Source organism: Salmo salar, chromosome 15 (genome assembly GCF_965601325.2).
Source record: "Salmo salar chromosome 15, fSalSal1, whole genome shotgun sequence".
In the NCBI taxonomy this organism is placed as follows: domain Eukaryota; kingdom Metazoa; phylum Chordata; class Actinopteri; order Salmoniformes; family Salmonidae; genus Salmo; species Salmo salar.
This window is the reverse complement of record NC_138305.1, coordinates 101,037,221-101,053,875: the sequence shown is the minus strand read 5'-3', so window position 1 is coordinate 101,053,875 and position 16,655 is coordinate 101,037,221. Positions and strand designations below refer to the sequence as shown.

The following is a 16,655-nucleotide window of genomic DNA, read 5'->3' as shown; positions in this document are numbered from 1 at the left end:
TGGCAAAAAACTCAATGCACAATGTTCATGGTTACAGCCCATATCAACTAGTGTTCTGGCAGAACCCTAATCTTCCCTCTGTAGTGGTTGACAAGCCACCAGCACTAGAAGGGACCAATGTGAGTGCATGGGTGGGACAGCACCTTTCAGCACTACATGCAGCGAGAAAAGCGTTCACTGAAGCAGAGTGCTCAGAAAGAATTCGCAGGGCTCTGCGTAAACAGCTACGACCCACTGATGAGAAGTACGAAACTGGAGACAAAGTGTACTACAAACGAGTTGACTGTCAAGAGTGGAAAGGACCGGGAGTAGTCATTGGCCAAGATGGTGTGGTGATATTTGAGGCACGGAGGCATCGTTGTCAGGGTGCATCACTCAAGATTGCGGAAAGTAAATGATCAACAAGATAGAGGGGCTGTTGCTGAGAATCAGTCTACTAATGAAAATTACAAAAAGGACACTAACAGACACAAACCTACCAGACGCATCCAATGATATGGACACTGAAACTGACACAGGAAATGAAGCAGAGACCTTCAACCATGCCACAGATAATACTGTTGAGTGTTCAAATGAGGAAAACATTCAACAACAGCCACATGTGTTAAGAGAACATAGTTGTTCCAATCTGAAAACTGGACAAACTGTTAAATACATGGATAGAGAAAGTGGTATTCCACATACAGCAACCGTCATTGGACGAGCAGGAAAAGCCAAAGGAAAACACCAGAACTGGTACAACTTGCAGTACTCTGAACCAGTTACACTTTCTGGTAAAACAGGGTCAGCTGACCTGTCACTTGTAGATAATCTCAGAATTGAACCAATGGAAAATCGAGAAAAACTATGACATTCAAAATGATGTACTTTAAACAAAGGATGTGTCATTTGACTCAGCTAAGCTAGATGAGCTCAGTAATTGGAGGAAAAATTGAGTGTTTGAGGAAGTCAAAGACATTGGCCAAAAATGTGTCTCAACAAGGTGGGTGTGTACCCTTAAAGAATCCTTACCTGGAATAGTGCCTAAAGCATGTCTAGTGGCTAGGGGTTTTGAGCAGCTGGCTGCTAAAGAACTCCCAAAAGACTCACCGACATGCGCCTCAGAGTCACTCAGATTGCTGATGTCAGTGATCTGCCAGAAAAAATGGAAACTTAATTCCATAGACATCAAATCTGCATTTTTGCAGGGAACAGAGCTGTCAAGGGACATTCACATCTGACCTCCACCTGAAGCTAAACGCGAAGGAACACTGTGGAAACTAAAGAAGTGTGTGTATGGACTGGCAGATGCATCACGCTACTGGTGCAATAAAGTCAAGGCAACAATGCTGAATACAGGTGGAAAAATGTCACAAGTGGATCCTGCAGTCTTCTATTGGCTTGATCAAGACTACAATGTGACTGGAGTACTTGCCAGTCATGTTGATGACTTTATCTGGTGGGGCTCACAGACCTTTGCTTCAACTGTGATTCCACACCTCAAAGCTGTTTTCCAGGTTGGCCGTGAGGAGCATGATCATTTTTGTTATGTTGGCATAGAGTTTATTACAGTTGATGGAACAATACTGATGCAACAGGAGAGCTATACCAAGAATCTTCAACCCATTCACATGGATTCTTCAAGAGCCGTACAAAGGAATTCCCTTCTGTTGAATTGAAGCTGATCAATTGAGGTCAAAGATAGGACAAATGTTATGGGTTGCTAGACAGAGTAGACCTGATGTAATGTTTGATGGTTGCAACTTGCCATCTAACACACCACTGTATAAACCATTCATGAGGCAAACAAAGTTGTTCGTAAACTGAAATCACAACAAGTCACTAAAGTTTCAGCATGTTGGAAAAGATGACTCTTTGAAACTAGTTGTCTTCAGTGATGCTTCGCTAGGGAACCTTACAGATGGAGGCACACAAGGTGGACATCTAATTCTCACCCATCTGTTGGCAGTCAAAAAGGATCAGAAGGGTTGTCCGAAGCACACTTGCTGGAGAAACACTTGCTCTTGCGGATGGAATTGACAATGCTATCTTTCTTGCAACTCTGTTCTCAGAGCTTACCACTGGTGAGACAAAACGGCACATTCTACCTGTAGTTTGTGTCACTGACAACTACTCATTAGTTGATGCTGTGAAGTCAACTAAGTCTGTCACAGAGAAGACTTTGTCTTGAGATTAGCAGCATCAAGGAACTTATTCAAGCACAGAGAATCCAGTGGATTCTGTGGTCGACCACAAAGGAACAGCTTGCTGACTGTCTGACTGAAAAAGGAGCATCCGGTCTTGTGCTCCTACAGGCTTTCCTCCTACAGGCTCTCCTCCTACAGGCTCTCCTCCTACAGGCTCTCCTCCTACAGGCTCTCCTCCTACAGGCTCTCCTCCTACAGGCTCTCCTCCTACAGGCTCTCCTCCTACAGGCTCTCCTCCTACAGGCTCTCCTCCTACAGGCTCTCAGTAAGGTGAGGAAAGTGGCAGCTTGAGTAATACAAATAAAAACTGTCACACAACCCATTTGTAATGGGGAACTTAAATAATACTTGGACATTTAATTATGTTGTTGTTATTTGTCTTTAAAGAAAAGGGGGAGATTGTAAAGTTCATGTTTTAAGTATCCCTATATTTCTGTTATTACGGGGTTATCACTCAGTCAAGAGTGCGCCTGCACGGGAAGTCTAGTTGTTGATGGACCGAGCCTTGTAGTGGCTACCTTGTAGTGTGTTCATACGGTATAGTAAACTTTGTTAAACTGGAACCTTGTCGTTGTGTCATTTCGAGTTAACAACTAGGACAGGGAAGACTGTGTGGAAGAACTGCTTCTAGTAGATTTATTATCTTGAGACTAAATGCCCAGTATTAAGGACAGTGTCCTGTTGAGTCAGCTATGTGATTAGGTTGACATTTAGCTCTCTTAAGTAAACTCCCCTGTGATGATAGTGTCATAGTAATGAATAGTCATCGGTGGTTCTCTCCTAGTGCCAACTTGACCTATTCAGATTTGGCTAAATACGACACTTTTTATTTAGTCTGGGAGATTAGAGAGACCCACAGTTTAAGGCTTGAAATAGAATAAATCTATTTAATTTTAACATGGTCGTGATTTTCAAAGTTTATAGAGGTTTAGGCTCATAAAATAAGTTAGTCCACCATCAGTCAGTGTCTGATCATTTAGGCCCCAGCTTTTTCCTTGCTGTGTCTGTCTGCGTTTGTCTATCCTGCTCTACCGCCACTCCGTTTCTGTATAATGATAGTACTTTGCCTTGTCGCCCGTCCTCGCGTGCTGACGGGGGCGCAGGTTCGACGGCTCTGAGAGCGTGGTGATTGTGGCTGCCCAGAAGCGTACGCTGGGCGGACGGGAGCTGCAGCTGCCCTGCATGTCTTCCCTGACCTCAAAGACGTCCACCCAGAAGTTCTTCCTGCGGGTCCTGCAGGTCATCATCCAGCTCCGGGAGGACACGCGCCGCGCCAACAAGAAGGCCAAACAGACCGGACGACTTGGTGAGACGTGTGCACTACTAACACACTCACTACCCCATTACACAGAGAGGGCAAAATCAGTCATAGTAATGGCTTCAGCCTGTTCATGTAAAGAGATGAACCGGAACAAAACTGTTTTTATGATCTGGTTAATATGACCAGGAAGACGAGAGCGGTTGAGAGCTTTCTCTGACAGGGATGAGATTTCCCTAATTATCAGGAATGACAGCGTTTCTAGTTTAGACTTTCTATGTTGTCTGGATCACATCTCTGCTCTGGGTGTTCTGTAACTGGTCTCCTGTGTGTCCAGGCTCCACCAGTCTGGGCTCCGCCAGCAGCATCCAGGCGGCGGTCCGTCAGCTAGAAGCCGAGGCTGATGCCATCATTCAGATGGTGAGAGAGGGGCAGCGGGCACGCCGTCTGCAGCAGGCCCCCCCGCCCTCCGCCTCTGTCGCTGCTGTCACCACCTCTGGATCCTCTGTGGCCGCCCCTCATCCCCCCGCTGCTGCCCCCGGCACGGCGAGCGCTGCCACGGTTAGCATGATGGGCCGCATCGCACTGACAGAATACTGCTACTACTGAGCAAACATGACTAAACGCAAACGTGCATATTGATCCATACGGTCACACATTATTGCTGTTGACTACATGACTCATACTGACCACATGCTCATTCTGTAGACCTGGCTTCAAATAGTACCAGGTGGGCATTTTTCTATTGCACTTTTGGGACTTATTGGTGCCATTGTATCAGGCAAGCTCAATCAAGTGTAGCTGAAGTATTTGAAAGAAATCAGACTATTTTAACCAAGGTCTGATGACATGCATATTGACCATACACTCTCACACTGCTTTCGTTGACATTTCCATGCATATTGAACTTACTCTACAGGCATGTAAACTGACACAGTGCTATTGACCTCGTCGTTGCATTTACAATCAGCCTACAGTACAGCCCAACATCCATGATGCATGACAGTAGCTGAAAACAGACAGACGATCCACTGCATTCTGACGGCCTGTCCGGTCTGTCTGAAGAGGGAATGCATCCATCAGACCTGGGTTTAAATACTATTAGAAATCATTTTATATACTTTATCTGAGCTTTCCTGGCTTATTGGACCAGTAGAATAGTCCTAAAATCTTGACCCCCCCCCCCCCTCAAATAGTATTTGGACCCAGGTCTAGAATAAATGTGCTGGCTGCTCTCTACTGTATGATGTGAATTGATGATGTGTATTGGCTGGCTGTCATGGCTTCATGCTTTTGCCCCCTCCCTTCCAGTCCCCCTCTCTGTGTCTGTCTGTAGCCTTATGAGAATGTCAATGTCATGGTGCATCAGCATGCCCCACTGGTTTTCTGGTTTACTGGAAAACTGTCAGCCTTGTGTTGAATTAATCACATTTTTCTTTCTTTTGTTCTTTCTCTCACCCACCCTCTCTATTTCCCTCTTTCTTTCTCCCTCTGTCTCGTTCACTCTGATTCTCACTCTTTTTCCTCTCTTTTTGCCCTCCCTACATTCCTCTCTCCAGTCAGAGGTGGGGTCAGTGTCTGAGCCCCAGGCAGTCCAGAGGGATGATTCTCCCATGGATGTAGACCAGCCCTCTCCCCTGGAGCAGGACCCTGCACCCCTGGGTTAGACAGTCCTCAGCTACCACAACACAGGTTCCAGCTCATCTTTATTGCAGTCACGCTGTGCAGATCAGATTTCACAACGCCTAAAAAGGTGTTTCAGGAACCACATTTGTATATTCTAGCAAAGTTCTGAGAGCAGCGTGACTGCAAAGAAAGACAACCTTGAACATGACCAGAGCCACTCAAACCACAACAGAAATACCGCGCTTTAGGAGCACTTGTCTTGGCACAGTGATTCTAACATTATTGTGTTTGGTATTTCCTGCTCTTGTGCAGATGACGAAGGCAACAGCCAATCAGAGACAGAGGAGCGTCTCCCGGACCTTCCCCTGCTGAGCGAGCAGCTGCTATTGGACGAGTTGTGGGACATGCTCGGGGAGTGCCTGAAGGAACTGGAGGAGTCACATGATCAACACGCTGTTCTGGGTACGTTAGGATTACAATATTGAACCTCACATGGGCAAAACTAGGGCCCTGAGTTTTTCCTGAGCGTGACATCTGTGTACTATGTGATAACACTGTATCTGTCGTGGAACCTCCATTGGAAAACCAATGTCCTGAATGTGTCAAAAGTAGTGGTCATTGATTTTGCAGTCATGCAGTGAAACATGGTCAACCCTCAGCCCATATGAAACAGGAAACGTTTGGAAATGTAATGTTTTGTTCTTACTGAACACAACCTTGGATAAAAGCCTTTTTCGCAGGAGTGATGACGTAGTCTACTCACACCTCGCCCCCCTCTCTCCCTCAGTCCTTCAGCCGGCGGTAGAGGCCTTCTTCCTGGTCCATGCCACAGAGAGGGAGAGCAAGCCCCCTGTCAGAGACACCAGGGAGAGCCAGCTGTCCCACATCAAAGACGAGCCTCCCCCCCTGTCCCCCGCACCCCTCACCCCCGCCACCCCCTCATCTCTGGACCCCTTCTTCTCCAGAGAACCCTCCTCCATGCACATCTCCTCCAACCTGCCTCCCGACACACAGAAGTTCCTCCGCTTCGCTGGTGAGTTTTGGGACTAGGAAGAAGGGTATAGCAGGTTATGGACTCCAGTATCTTCCTTGCACCCTCTCTCTTTGCCAGTCACTTAAAACATCAGAGGAAGTGAGGAGTCGAGAAATAATTTAGAGATTCAGCCTGTATCATTTTGGAAAGCCCACGTGTGTTAGTTGCACTGTAGGTCTTTGTCTCTTTCATTATCTCCTTTTCTCTCCCTCCCTCCCCCTCAGAGACTCACCGTACAGTGCTTAACCAGATTCTGCGCCAGTCCACCACCCACCTGGCCGACGGACCCTTCGCTGTGCTGGTTGACTACATCCGCATCCTCGATTTTGACGTCAAGAGAAAGTAAGGAAGGATTTTCTTATGGGGCATCATCTGGGTCGTGTTCATTAACCTGTTAGGGCTAGGGGGCAGTATTGACACAGCCGGATAAAAAACGTACCCGATTTAATCTGGTTACTACTCCTGCCCAGTAACTAGAATATGCATATAATTATTGGCTTTGGATAGAAAACACCCTAAAGTTTCTAAAACTGTTTGAATGGTGTCTGTGAGTATAACAGAACTCATATGGCAGGCCAAAACCTGAGAAGATTTCATGCAGGAAGTGGCCTGTCTGAGAAGTAGTGTTTCATCTTGGCTATTTTTATTGAAGACTGAGGATCTTTGCAATAACGTGACACTTCCTACGGCTCCCATAGGCTCTCAGAGCCCGGGGAAAAGCTGAACGATATCGAGGCAGGCTCTGGCTGAAACACTTTATCGCTTTTGGCAAGTGGCCGCTCAGAGTACTATGGGCTTAGGCGCGTGCCCGAGTCGACCGAATGCTTTCTTTTCTTTTGTCTGTTTACCTAAACGCAGATTCCCGGTCGGAATATTATCGCTTTTTTATGAGAAAAATGGCATAAAAATTGATTTTAAACAGCGGTTGACATGCTTCGAAGTACGGTAATGGAATATTTCGATTTTTTTTTTGTCACGAATTGCGCCATGCTCGCCACCCTTATTTACTCTTTCGGATAGTGTCTTGAACGCACGAACAAAACGCCGCTGTTTGGATATAACGATGGATTATTTTGGACCAAACCAACATTTGTTATTGAAGTAGAAGTCCTGGGAGTGCATTCTGATGAAGACAGCAAAGGTAATAACATTTTTCTTATAGTAAATCTGACTTTGATGAGTGCTAAACTTGCTGGGTGTCTAAATAGCTAGCCCTGTGATGCCGGGCTATCTACTGAGAATATTGCAAAATGTGCTTTCACCGAAAAGCTATTTTAAAATCGGACATATCGAGTGCATAGAGGAGTTCTGTGTCTATAATTCTTAAAATAATTGTTATGCTTTTTGTGAACGTTTATCGTGAGTAATTTAGTAAATTCACCGGCAGTGTTCGATGGGAATGCTAGTCACATGCTAGTCACATGCTAATGTAAAAAGCTGGTTTTTGATATAAATATGAACTTGATTGAACAAAACATGCATGTATTGTATAACATAATGTCCTAGGGTTGTCATCTGATGATCATCAAAGGTTAGTGCTACATTTAGCTGTGGTTTGGGTTTATGTGACATTATATGCTAGCTTGAAAAATGTGTGTCTGATTATTTCTGGCTGGGTACTCTGCTGACATAATCTAATGTTTTGCTTTCGTTGTAAAGCCTTTTTGAAATCGGACAGTGTGGTTAGATTAACGAGAGTCTTATCTTTAAAATGGTGTAAAATAGTCATATGTTTGAAAAACTGAAGGTTTTGCATTTCTAAGGTATTTGAATAACGCGCCACGGGATTACACTGGCTGTTGAGTAGCCCATAGAGGTTAATCACCTAATGGAGGAAAACTGATGAAAACAGCCACACCCTGGACTTGTCCAAAAATAAACTCATTTCGTTTTCAGTTTAAAACATGTTTTCGGTTGCTTACCCTAATGAACAACCCTGATCTCTCTCTAGGTCAAACACTGGTCCTTTGAATGGAAGCGTGCCTCTTTCATGATAACATTTGAGCTTTTTTTAAATATTATTGACCCTCTCCCCAGGTACTTCCGTCAGGAGCTGGAGCGTCTGGACGAGGGTCTGAGGAAGGAGGATATGGCTGTCCACGTCAGGAGAGATCACGTGTTTGAAGACTCCTACAGAGAGCTGCACCGCAAGAGTCCCGAGGACATGAAGAACAGGCTGTAAGACTCTGGTTTCTGTCTCTTAGGGTCTGTCTCTTAGGGTCTCTCTCTCTGTCTCTTAGGGGGTCGGTCTCTTAGGGGGTCGGTCTCTTAGGGGGTCGGTCTCTTAGGGGGGGTCGGTCTCTTAGGGGGTGTCGGTCTCTTAGGGGGTGTCGGTCTCTTAGGGGGTGTCGGTCTCTTAGGGGGTGTCGGTCTCTTAGGGGGTGTCGGTCTCTTAGGGGGTGTCGGTCTCTTAGGGGGTGTCGGTCTCTTAGGGGGTGTCGGTCTCTTAGGGGGTGTCGGTCTCTTAGGGTCTCTGTCTCTTAGGGGGTCGGTCTCTGTGTCTCTTAGGGGGTAGGTCTCTTAGGGGGTCGGTCTCTTAGGGTCTCTGTCTCTTAGGGGGTCGGTCTCTGTGTCTCTTAGGGGGTCGGTCTCTGTGTCTCTTAGGGGGTCGGTCTCTTAGGGGGTCTCTTTGTGTCTCTTAGGAGGTCGGTCTCTTAGGGGGTCTCTGTCTCTTAGGGGGTCGGTCTCTTAGGGGGTCTCTCTTTGTGTCTCTTAGGGGGTCTCTTTGTCTCTTAGGGGGTTTCTCTCTCTGTCTCTTAGGGGGTCAGTCTCTTAGGGGGTCGGTCTCTAAGGGGGTTTCTCTCTGTCTCTTGGGGGGGCGGGTCTCGTGTCTTTGTCTCTCTCTCTCAGGGTTTCTTTGTCTCGCTCTGTCTCTATTTATCTGGCTTGCTTCTGTCTTTTTGTATCTATTTATCTCACTGTGTTCTGAGTATTACGACCGAATGACAGTCAAGTGCACTGACCTCGTACATCTCCTTTCCCCCCCACCAGGTACATAGTGTTTGAAGGGGAGGAGGGTCAGGATGCCGGAGGTCTGCTGAGAGAGTGGTACATGATCATCTCCAGGGAGATGTTTAACGCCATGTACGCCCTGTTCCGCACCTCGCCCGGCGACAGGGTGACCTACACCATTAACCCCTCGTCCCACTGCAACCCAAACCACCTCAGCTACTTCAAGTTCGTAGGTCGCGTGGTGGCCAAGGCTGTCTACGACAACCGACTGCTGGAGTGCTACTTCACACGCAGCTTCTACAAGCACATCCTGGGCAAGAGCGTCAGGTAACACACTACTACTTGGCCTATGAGGGCAAACGGTGTTGAGATCATGGAGATGTACGTATGTAGAGATGTGTGTTATGTTTAACTGTGGAGTATCACCTTGCAGTGGTCGATTGAGCATGTGTGTTGTGTCGTCAGGTACACAGACATGGAGAGTGAGGACTACCCATTCTTCCAGGGCCTTGTCTACTTGCTGGAGAATAATGTCTCCACTCTGGGCTATGAGCTGACATTCAGCACTGAGGTACTTCCTTTCTGTGTCTTTTTATATGAACCAAACTTAGAAAACAGGCGAGTGCCTCAGGATGGGTATAAAGAATGTGACCTAAATGATCACTAACAGATGCCAGCCCTTGACCCAACATTGGATTAATCATGTTAGTTACATTTCTCTATAGCCTGTGACCCCACACATACTGTTACATTCAGTGGAAGCACTGCTGAACTGTCTCCCTCCCTCCAATCCCTCCACCCCCCTCGCGCTTGCCTCTCATGTCCCTCCATCCTCCTCTCTCATGTCCCTCCATCCTCCTCTCTCATGTCCCTCCATCCTCCTCTCTCATGTCCCTCCATCCTCCTCTCTCATGTCCCTCCATCCTCCTCTCTCATGTCCCTCCATCCTCCTCTCTCATGTCCCTCCATCCTCCTCTCTCATGTCCCTCCATCCTCCTCTCTCATGTCCCTCCATCCTCCTCTCTCATGTCCCTCCATCCTCCTCTCTCATGTCCCTCCATCCTCCTCTCTCGCTCGTCCCTCCTCTCTCGCTCGTCCCTCCATCTTCCTCTCTCGCTCGTCCCTCCATCTTCCTCTCTCGCTCTCTTTCTCTCTCTCTCAGGTCCAGGAGTTTGGTGTGTGTGAGGTACGTGATCTGAAGCCTAACGGAGGAAACATCATTGTCACCGAGGAGAACAAGAAGGAGTACGTCCACCTGGTGTGTCAGATGAAGATGACTGGTGAGACCAGACACATCAATCACATGTATTATAGAAATACCTTTTTCACAAGGTCATTTACAGATACCCGGCCTTTAAAAGTACATCTTTAATTGGCATAGTACATTTGTGAACATTCAGTCAAATAGCCAGAGAGATGTTATACATGTCATACACTTGTTGGTGGTCATGTATAATAGGAGCATACTTAGTCAAATGTACATCAAGACTTTGTTGGGAACACTGACAAAATATGAAGTATGCGCTTTTGACCTGTGTGCTGCAATACATATATTTGTTTTTCATTTTGTTTTATGTGAACCAGCCTTCTTTCTCATAGGTTGCTTGGCAGAACACATCTTGTCATAGTGAAGTACTACTTGTGTAGCCTTGTAAGTGTTTAACTCTGTTCTTCCCCCCCCCCGTAGGTGCGATCCGTAAGCAGCTGTCCGCCTACCTGGAGGGGTTCTACGAGATCATCCCCAAGAGGCTGATCTCCATCTTCACAGAGCAGGAGCTGGAGCTGCTGATATCTGGCCTGCCCACTATAGATATAGACGACCTCAAGGCCAACACCGAGTACCACAAGTACCAGTCCAGCTCCATACAGGTGCATACATAGACGCACACGCCAGGGTCATATTCATTAGGGCAAAATGTAGCACCACATTTTGCAACGGAAAACAAATGAGTTTCTTATTGGACAAGTTCCGGTAGAACCTCCCTATTGCAGTCACTTGTCTTTAGTTTGGTGCCTGATGAATACGTCCCAGGACCAGCAATGTCCCACAATGCCAAATGATAGTCTGTTGGTTGTATTATATACTATGCATTCATATAGATGTGCTACTGGTCAGTGTAGTGAGGCTGTGACCCTGACTGTTCCTCCCCGTCACCTCAGATCCAGTGGTTCTGGCGGGCCCTGCGTTCCTTCGACCAGGCGGACAGAGCCAAGTTCCTGCAGTTTGTGACGGGCACGTCCAAGGTTCCTCTGCAGGGCTTCGCAGCGCTGGAGGGCATGAACGGAATACAGAAGTTCCAGATCCACCGCGACGACCGCTCCACCGACCGCCTACCGTCAGCTCACACCTGGTAAATAACACACTGCTCACGCCTGGTAAATAACACACTGCTCACGCCTGGTAAATAACACACTGCTCACGCCTGGTAAATAACACACTGCTCACGCCTGGTAAATAACACACTGCTCACGCCCGGTAAATAACACACTGCTCACGCCTGGTAAATAACACACTGCTCACGCCTGGTAAATAACACACTGCTCACGCCTGGTAAATAACACACTGCTCACGCCTGGTAAATAACACACTGCTCACGCCTGGTAAATAACACACTGCTCACGCCTGGTAAATAACACACTGCTCACGCCTGGTAAATAACACACTGCTCACGCCTGGTAAATAACACACTGCTCACGCCTGGTAAATAACACACTGCTCACGCCTGGTAAATAACACACTGCTCACGCCTGGTAAATAACACACTGCTCACGCCTGGTAAATAACACACTGCTCACGCCTGGTAAATAACACACTGCTCACGCCTGGTAAATAACACACTGCTCACGCCTGGTAAATAACACACTGCTCACGCCTGGTAAATAACACACTGCTCACGCCTGGTAAATAACACACTGCTCACGCCTGGTAAATAACACACTGCTCACGCCTGGTAAATAACACACTGCTCACGCCTGGTAAATAACACACTGCTCACGCCTGGTAAATAACACACTGCTCACGCCTGGTAAATAACACACTGCTCACGCCTGGTAAATAACACACTGCTCACGCCTGGTAAATAACACACTGCTCACGCCTGGTAAATAACACACTGCTCACGCCTGGTAAATAACACACTGCTCACGCCCGGTAAATAACACACTGCTCACGCCCGGTAAATAACACACTGCTCACGCCCGGTAAATAACACACTGCTCACGCCCGGTAAATAACACACTGCTCACGCCCGGTAAATAACACACTGCTCACGCCCGGTAAATAACACACTGCTCACGCCCGGTAAATAACACACTGCTCACGCCCGGTAAATAACACACTGCTCACGCCCGGTAAATAACACACTGCTCACGCCTGGTAAATAACACACTGCTCACGCCTGGTAAATAACACACTGCTCACGCCTGGTAAATAACACACTGCTCACGCCTGGTAAATAACACACTGCTCACGCCTGGTAAATAACACACTGCTCACGCCTGGTAAATAACACACTGCTCACGCCCGGGAAATAACACACTGCTCACGCCCGGGAAATAACACACTGCTCACGCCCGGGAAATAACACACTGCTCACGCCTGGTACCATTAATGAATACTGATGGATTGATGTCAAAAGAATGTATTTAGTTATGCATGTAGATCTGAAGTTTCCATTCAGCCAGGTCGATTTGATAGAACTTCAGTTACTCAGGTAAAGAGTTTCCATTCTCAATTCCCTTATAAACCATTTGTCTCCTCTCCTGTAGCTTCAACCAGCTGGACCTTCCAGCCTACGAGAGCTATGAGAAGCTGAGGCACATGCTGCTGCTGGCCATTCAGGAATGCTCCGAGGGATTCGGACTGGCTTAGACCTACCCACACGGAGACTCAACACACACACACACAATTTAGACTTGCGTACTTTGACAGATTCAAGCTGATGACACACACACACACAGACACATTGTCACACACACACTCGCACTATCATAGACATTACTGGATGACTGGAAATGGCCTCTAGACATACAACTGGTTCCTAATCCATATAAAGAAACAGACGGACCAGCAGAGCGGTATGATTAACTGACTGATATTACCTACTACACACAGAGCCTCATGTCAATAGACACAGACCTGTGCCTGGTATGTCTCCCTCCCCTTCCACATTACAATGGCAGAAAGGATAAAAACCTGGACTAATATAAGACATTTTCTCCATTTAGTTTGATTTCTCTGTACAAAAGGTTTGGGAGTTTATTTTTCTTTGTTGTTCTTCTCTGGCTGTGTAAAAAAAAAAGGAGAAGTTTGTTTGTGTGTGAGAACAGGATGGTTATAAAACCTTTGGGGAAAAAATGTTGGCTGTTTCTTTTTGCGAATTTGTGACCTCCACAAGCCTTGAGGGGGAGGGGGGTGGCATTTTTATGGGGAAGAAGGAAGAAGTTTTGAAGAAATTCAAAGAAATGCACTTTTCAAAGTTTTGTGGCATTTTTAAGGAAGGAAAACAAATGATGAGAGTAAGAAAGGAAAGGAGATGATGAAATTAACCACAAATTCTAGAGTATTTTTAGCTATTAAATCGCTGACCCCGCCTTGAGCCTTTGAATCAGAGTGAAATAACTACATGAATAAATGCATAAAATGGAGTCCCATTTGTCTCTTAACATTATTATATATTGAAACCTATATCACCCTTCATCTGAAACAAGCTATAGCCAATCACCCTTCATCTGAAACAAGCTATAGCCAATCACCCTTCATCTGAAACAAGCTATAGCCAATCACCCTTCATCTGAAACAAACTATAGCCAATCACCCTTCATCTGAAACAAACTATAGCCAATCACCCTTCATCTGAAACAAAATATAGCCAATCACTTCATTTGAAACAAACTATAGCCAATCATACTAGACCTTAATTATAAAAATATGTACTGTTGTAATAGTGTGCCATTGCACTAATGCAAATTATTTGAAACAATTGTTTAATCTTGTGGAGGACCTCTTCCCTGAAGATTGTGTGCTCGTCCTTATGGTCATTTTGAATTGTCCTTGAGCGTTCCCTGACAGATCAAATTAAAACCAGTCATAGTGAACACCTCTCCGAAGAGCCTGGATGGGTCACAGCGTGGGACCAATCAGAATCTACCATCACAAGGTCACTCAAGTCCGCACTGCCCACCAGCAGAGAGAATCTTAATGAACACGTAACAGAATTCCATGCAACATTTCAGCCAGGTTTATTGGCATGACACTTAGCTATGAGGAAAATGTGTTTCTGTTGTCTTTATCATGCTCCTCTCCGCTGTCCCCCCTGTCCTTTTCTTTGCTGTGTGAGTGGATACTGATGGACTGTACGACACCTTACCAGACTGGCCTGTGAGGAGGCTGCAGAGAAAAGCAGGCAGCTGGAGCTAGAAATGCAAGCATTTCGCGCCACCCGCAATAAAATCTAATTTGTTTGTGACCGATAAAATTTGATTAGATTTGAGCTGCGGTTCAGGATCTGTTTCAGTTGTCTGGCTGACTCCTGTGGCCATTTGTGATGTCGTGACAGCACAAATGGGTTTGGAACCAGGCTAGCTTTGTTCTGTTCAGACAGGCTGGTGCAACTAGCATGCTGAGATGACAGTAAATCAGTCCTCCAGACACAGCTGTCTTGTAACACAGATGGTGCTAGCTAGTCTATGTGCCTGCAGCACTACTGGTCTGCAGTCTGGGTCTCCTCAGCCTCACAATCTCACTGCTGATGGAAGTGACCGGTCCAAGAGTGGGCCATTCAGTTGGACAGGGTTGCATTTTGATTGGGGTGTTTTTGTCACATGGTTCATGTTGTGATTCATTCACCCCAGAAGGTATTGATTTGCAGCATCACTCTAGGATTCATCATGTGGTCATCTGGAGTGAGACCGGAATGACCACTGACTTGCCTAGTTAAATAAATGTTTTTTTGTTTTTTTTTTTGTACCACTACCTCTGTTGTCCGTTGCAATGTCCTGTCCGGTATCACATTTGAGCTGGTTCCTAATGATTTCCCCATGACTGACTGGTGATGAAATAGTTTTCTTCCTCATCAGCCCCTGGTCAGAAGGACACAGAGAGGGAGAGACTGGTCATGTGGTCTGAGGTGTCTGCTGCTCTGACAGTGTAACCCCATCCTCAAGCTAATAGCACACAGCAGTGTCTGATGTGTGAGACAGAATGAGACGCTAGCCGTCTGGACCAGGGCCCGGTTTCCTGATAGGGATGGAATGTAGGCTTAATAGTGTTTTAAAGATGCATCTGTCATTCCAACGCCCGAAAATGCAGTATGTGTTTCCCAAAACCACACAGAAAGAACTGTTGTTTGAGGCATGGGTTGATACTGATAGGATTTAAAAGGGAGCACTGCTCTCAGATCAGCTTTCTCCATTCAAATCTTACCTTAACATTATAATTATTTCTCAATACTGACGACAGATCAGCTTCTAGAGAGATCTTGCCACCTACCATTGCAAATGTTGAGGCAGCTTATTCTAATACACACAATGCACTAAATCAAGGCTTGGCACATAAACATGTTAAGTTTACTGAAAATAAGCGCAGTTGACAGTGAGAGGACGTTTCTTTATTTGCTGAGTTTGTTAGGCAACATATCATGAAATAAACTCAGCAAAAAAGAAACATCCTCTCACTGTCAACTGCGCGTATTTTCAGCAAACTTAACGTGTAAATATTTGTATGAACATAAGATTCAACAACAGACAAAGTGAACAAGTTCCACAGACGGAAACAATGTGTCCCTGAACAAAGAGGGGGGGGTCAAAATCACAAGTAACAGAATCTGGTGTGGCCACCTGCTGCATTAAGTACTGCAGTGCATCTCCTCTTCATGGACTGCACCAGATTTGCCTGTTCTTGCTGTGAGATGTTACCCCACTCTTCCACCAAGGCACCTGCAAGTTCCCGGACATTTCTGGGGGGGAATGGCCCTAGCCCTCACCCTCCGATCCAACAGGTCCCAGACGTGCTCAATGGGATTGAGATCTGGGCTCTTCGCTGGCCATGGCAGAACACTGACATTCCTGTCTTGCAGGAAATCACGCACAGAACAAGCAGTGTGGCTGGTGGCATTGTCATGCTGGAGGGTCATGTCAGGATGAGCCTGCGGGAAGGGTACCACATGAGGGAGGATGTCTTCCCTGTAACGCACAGCGTTGAGATTGCCTGCAATGACAACAAGCTTAGTCCGATGATGCTGTGACACACCACCCCAGACGGTGGGTTTGTGCCCATAGGCGATGTTGTTGCCAGTGATGTCTGGTGAGGACCTGCCTTACAACAGGCCTACAAGCCCTCAGTCCAGCCTCTCTCAGCCTATTGCGGACAGTCTGAGCACCGATGGAGGGATTGTGCGTTCCTGGTGTAACCCGGGCAGTTGTTGTTGCCATCCTGTACCTGTCCCGCAGGTGTGATGTTCAGATGTACCGAGACCTCTGCAGGTGTTGTTACACGTGGTCTGCCACTGCGAGGACGATCAGCTGTCCGTCCTGTCTCCCTGTAGCACTGTCTTAGGTGTCTAGCAGTACGGACATTGCAATTTATTGCCCTGGCCACATC

At 46.6% G+C, this 16,655-nt stretch overlaps 1 protein-coding gene across 19 annotated transcripts in view; it reads left to right on the top strand.

Moving 5' to 3' along the window:
- LOC100380641 (E3 ubiquitin-protein ligase HUWE1) overlaps positions 1 to 13,702 on the top strand; it is an 88,040-nt gene extending 74,338 nt beyond the window's left edge. For 12 of the 19 annotated variants that reach the window (XM_082962217.1, XM_082962208.1, XM_082962206.1 and 9 more), the window contains 13 exons: positions 3,278 to 3,492; positions 3,782 to 4,005; positions 5,004 to 5,106; positions 5,383 to 5,532; positions 5,858 to 6,103; positions 6,328 to 6,445; positions 8,141 to 8,281; positions 9,095 to 9,382; positions 9,521 to 9,626; positions 10,218 to 10,335; positions 10,743 to 10,924; positions 11,216 to 11,406; positions 12,824 to 13,702. In XM_082962217.1, coding sequence (XP_082818343.1) covers positions 3,278 to 3,492; positions 3,782 to 4,005; positions 5,004 to 5,106; positions 5,383 to 5,532; positions 5,858 to 6,103; positions 6,328 to 6,445; positions 8,141 to 8,281; positions 9,095 to 9,382; positions 9,521 to 9,626; positions 10,218 to 10,335; positions 10,743 to 10,924; positions 11,216 to 11,406; positions 12,824 to 12,926 — 2,185 coding nt within the window. In that variant the 3' untranslated portion in view covers positions 12,927 to 13,702. The remainder of the gene's footprint in view (positions 1 to 3,277; positions 3,493 to 3,781; positions 4,006 to 5,003; positions 5,107 to 5,382; positions 5,533 to 5,857; positions 6,104 to 6,327; positions 6,446 to 8,140; positions 8,282 to 9,094; positions 9,383 to 9,520; positions 9,627 to 10,217; positions 10,336 to 10,742; positions 10,925 to 11,215; positions 11,407 to 12,823) is intronic. The other 7 variants (XM_082962222.1, XM_082962220.1, XM_082962219.1 and 4 more) reach the window with 3 other exon arrangements.
- Positions 13,703 to 16,655: the final 2,953 nt, after the last annotated feature.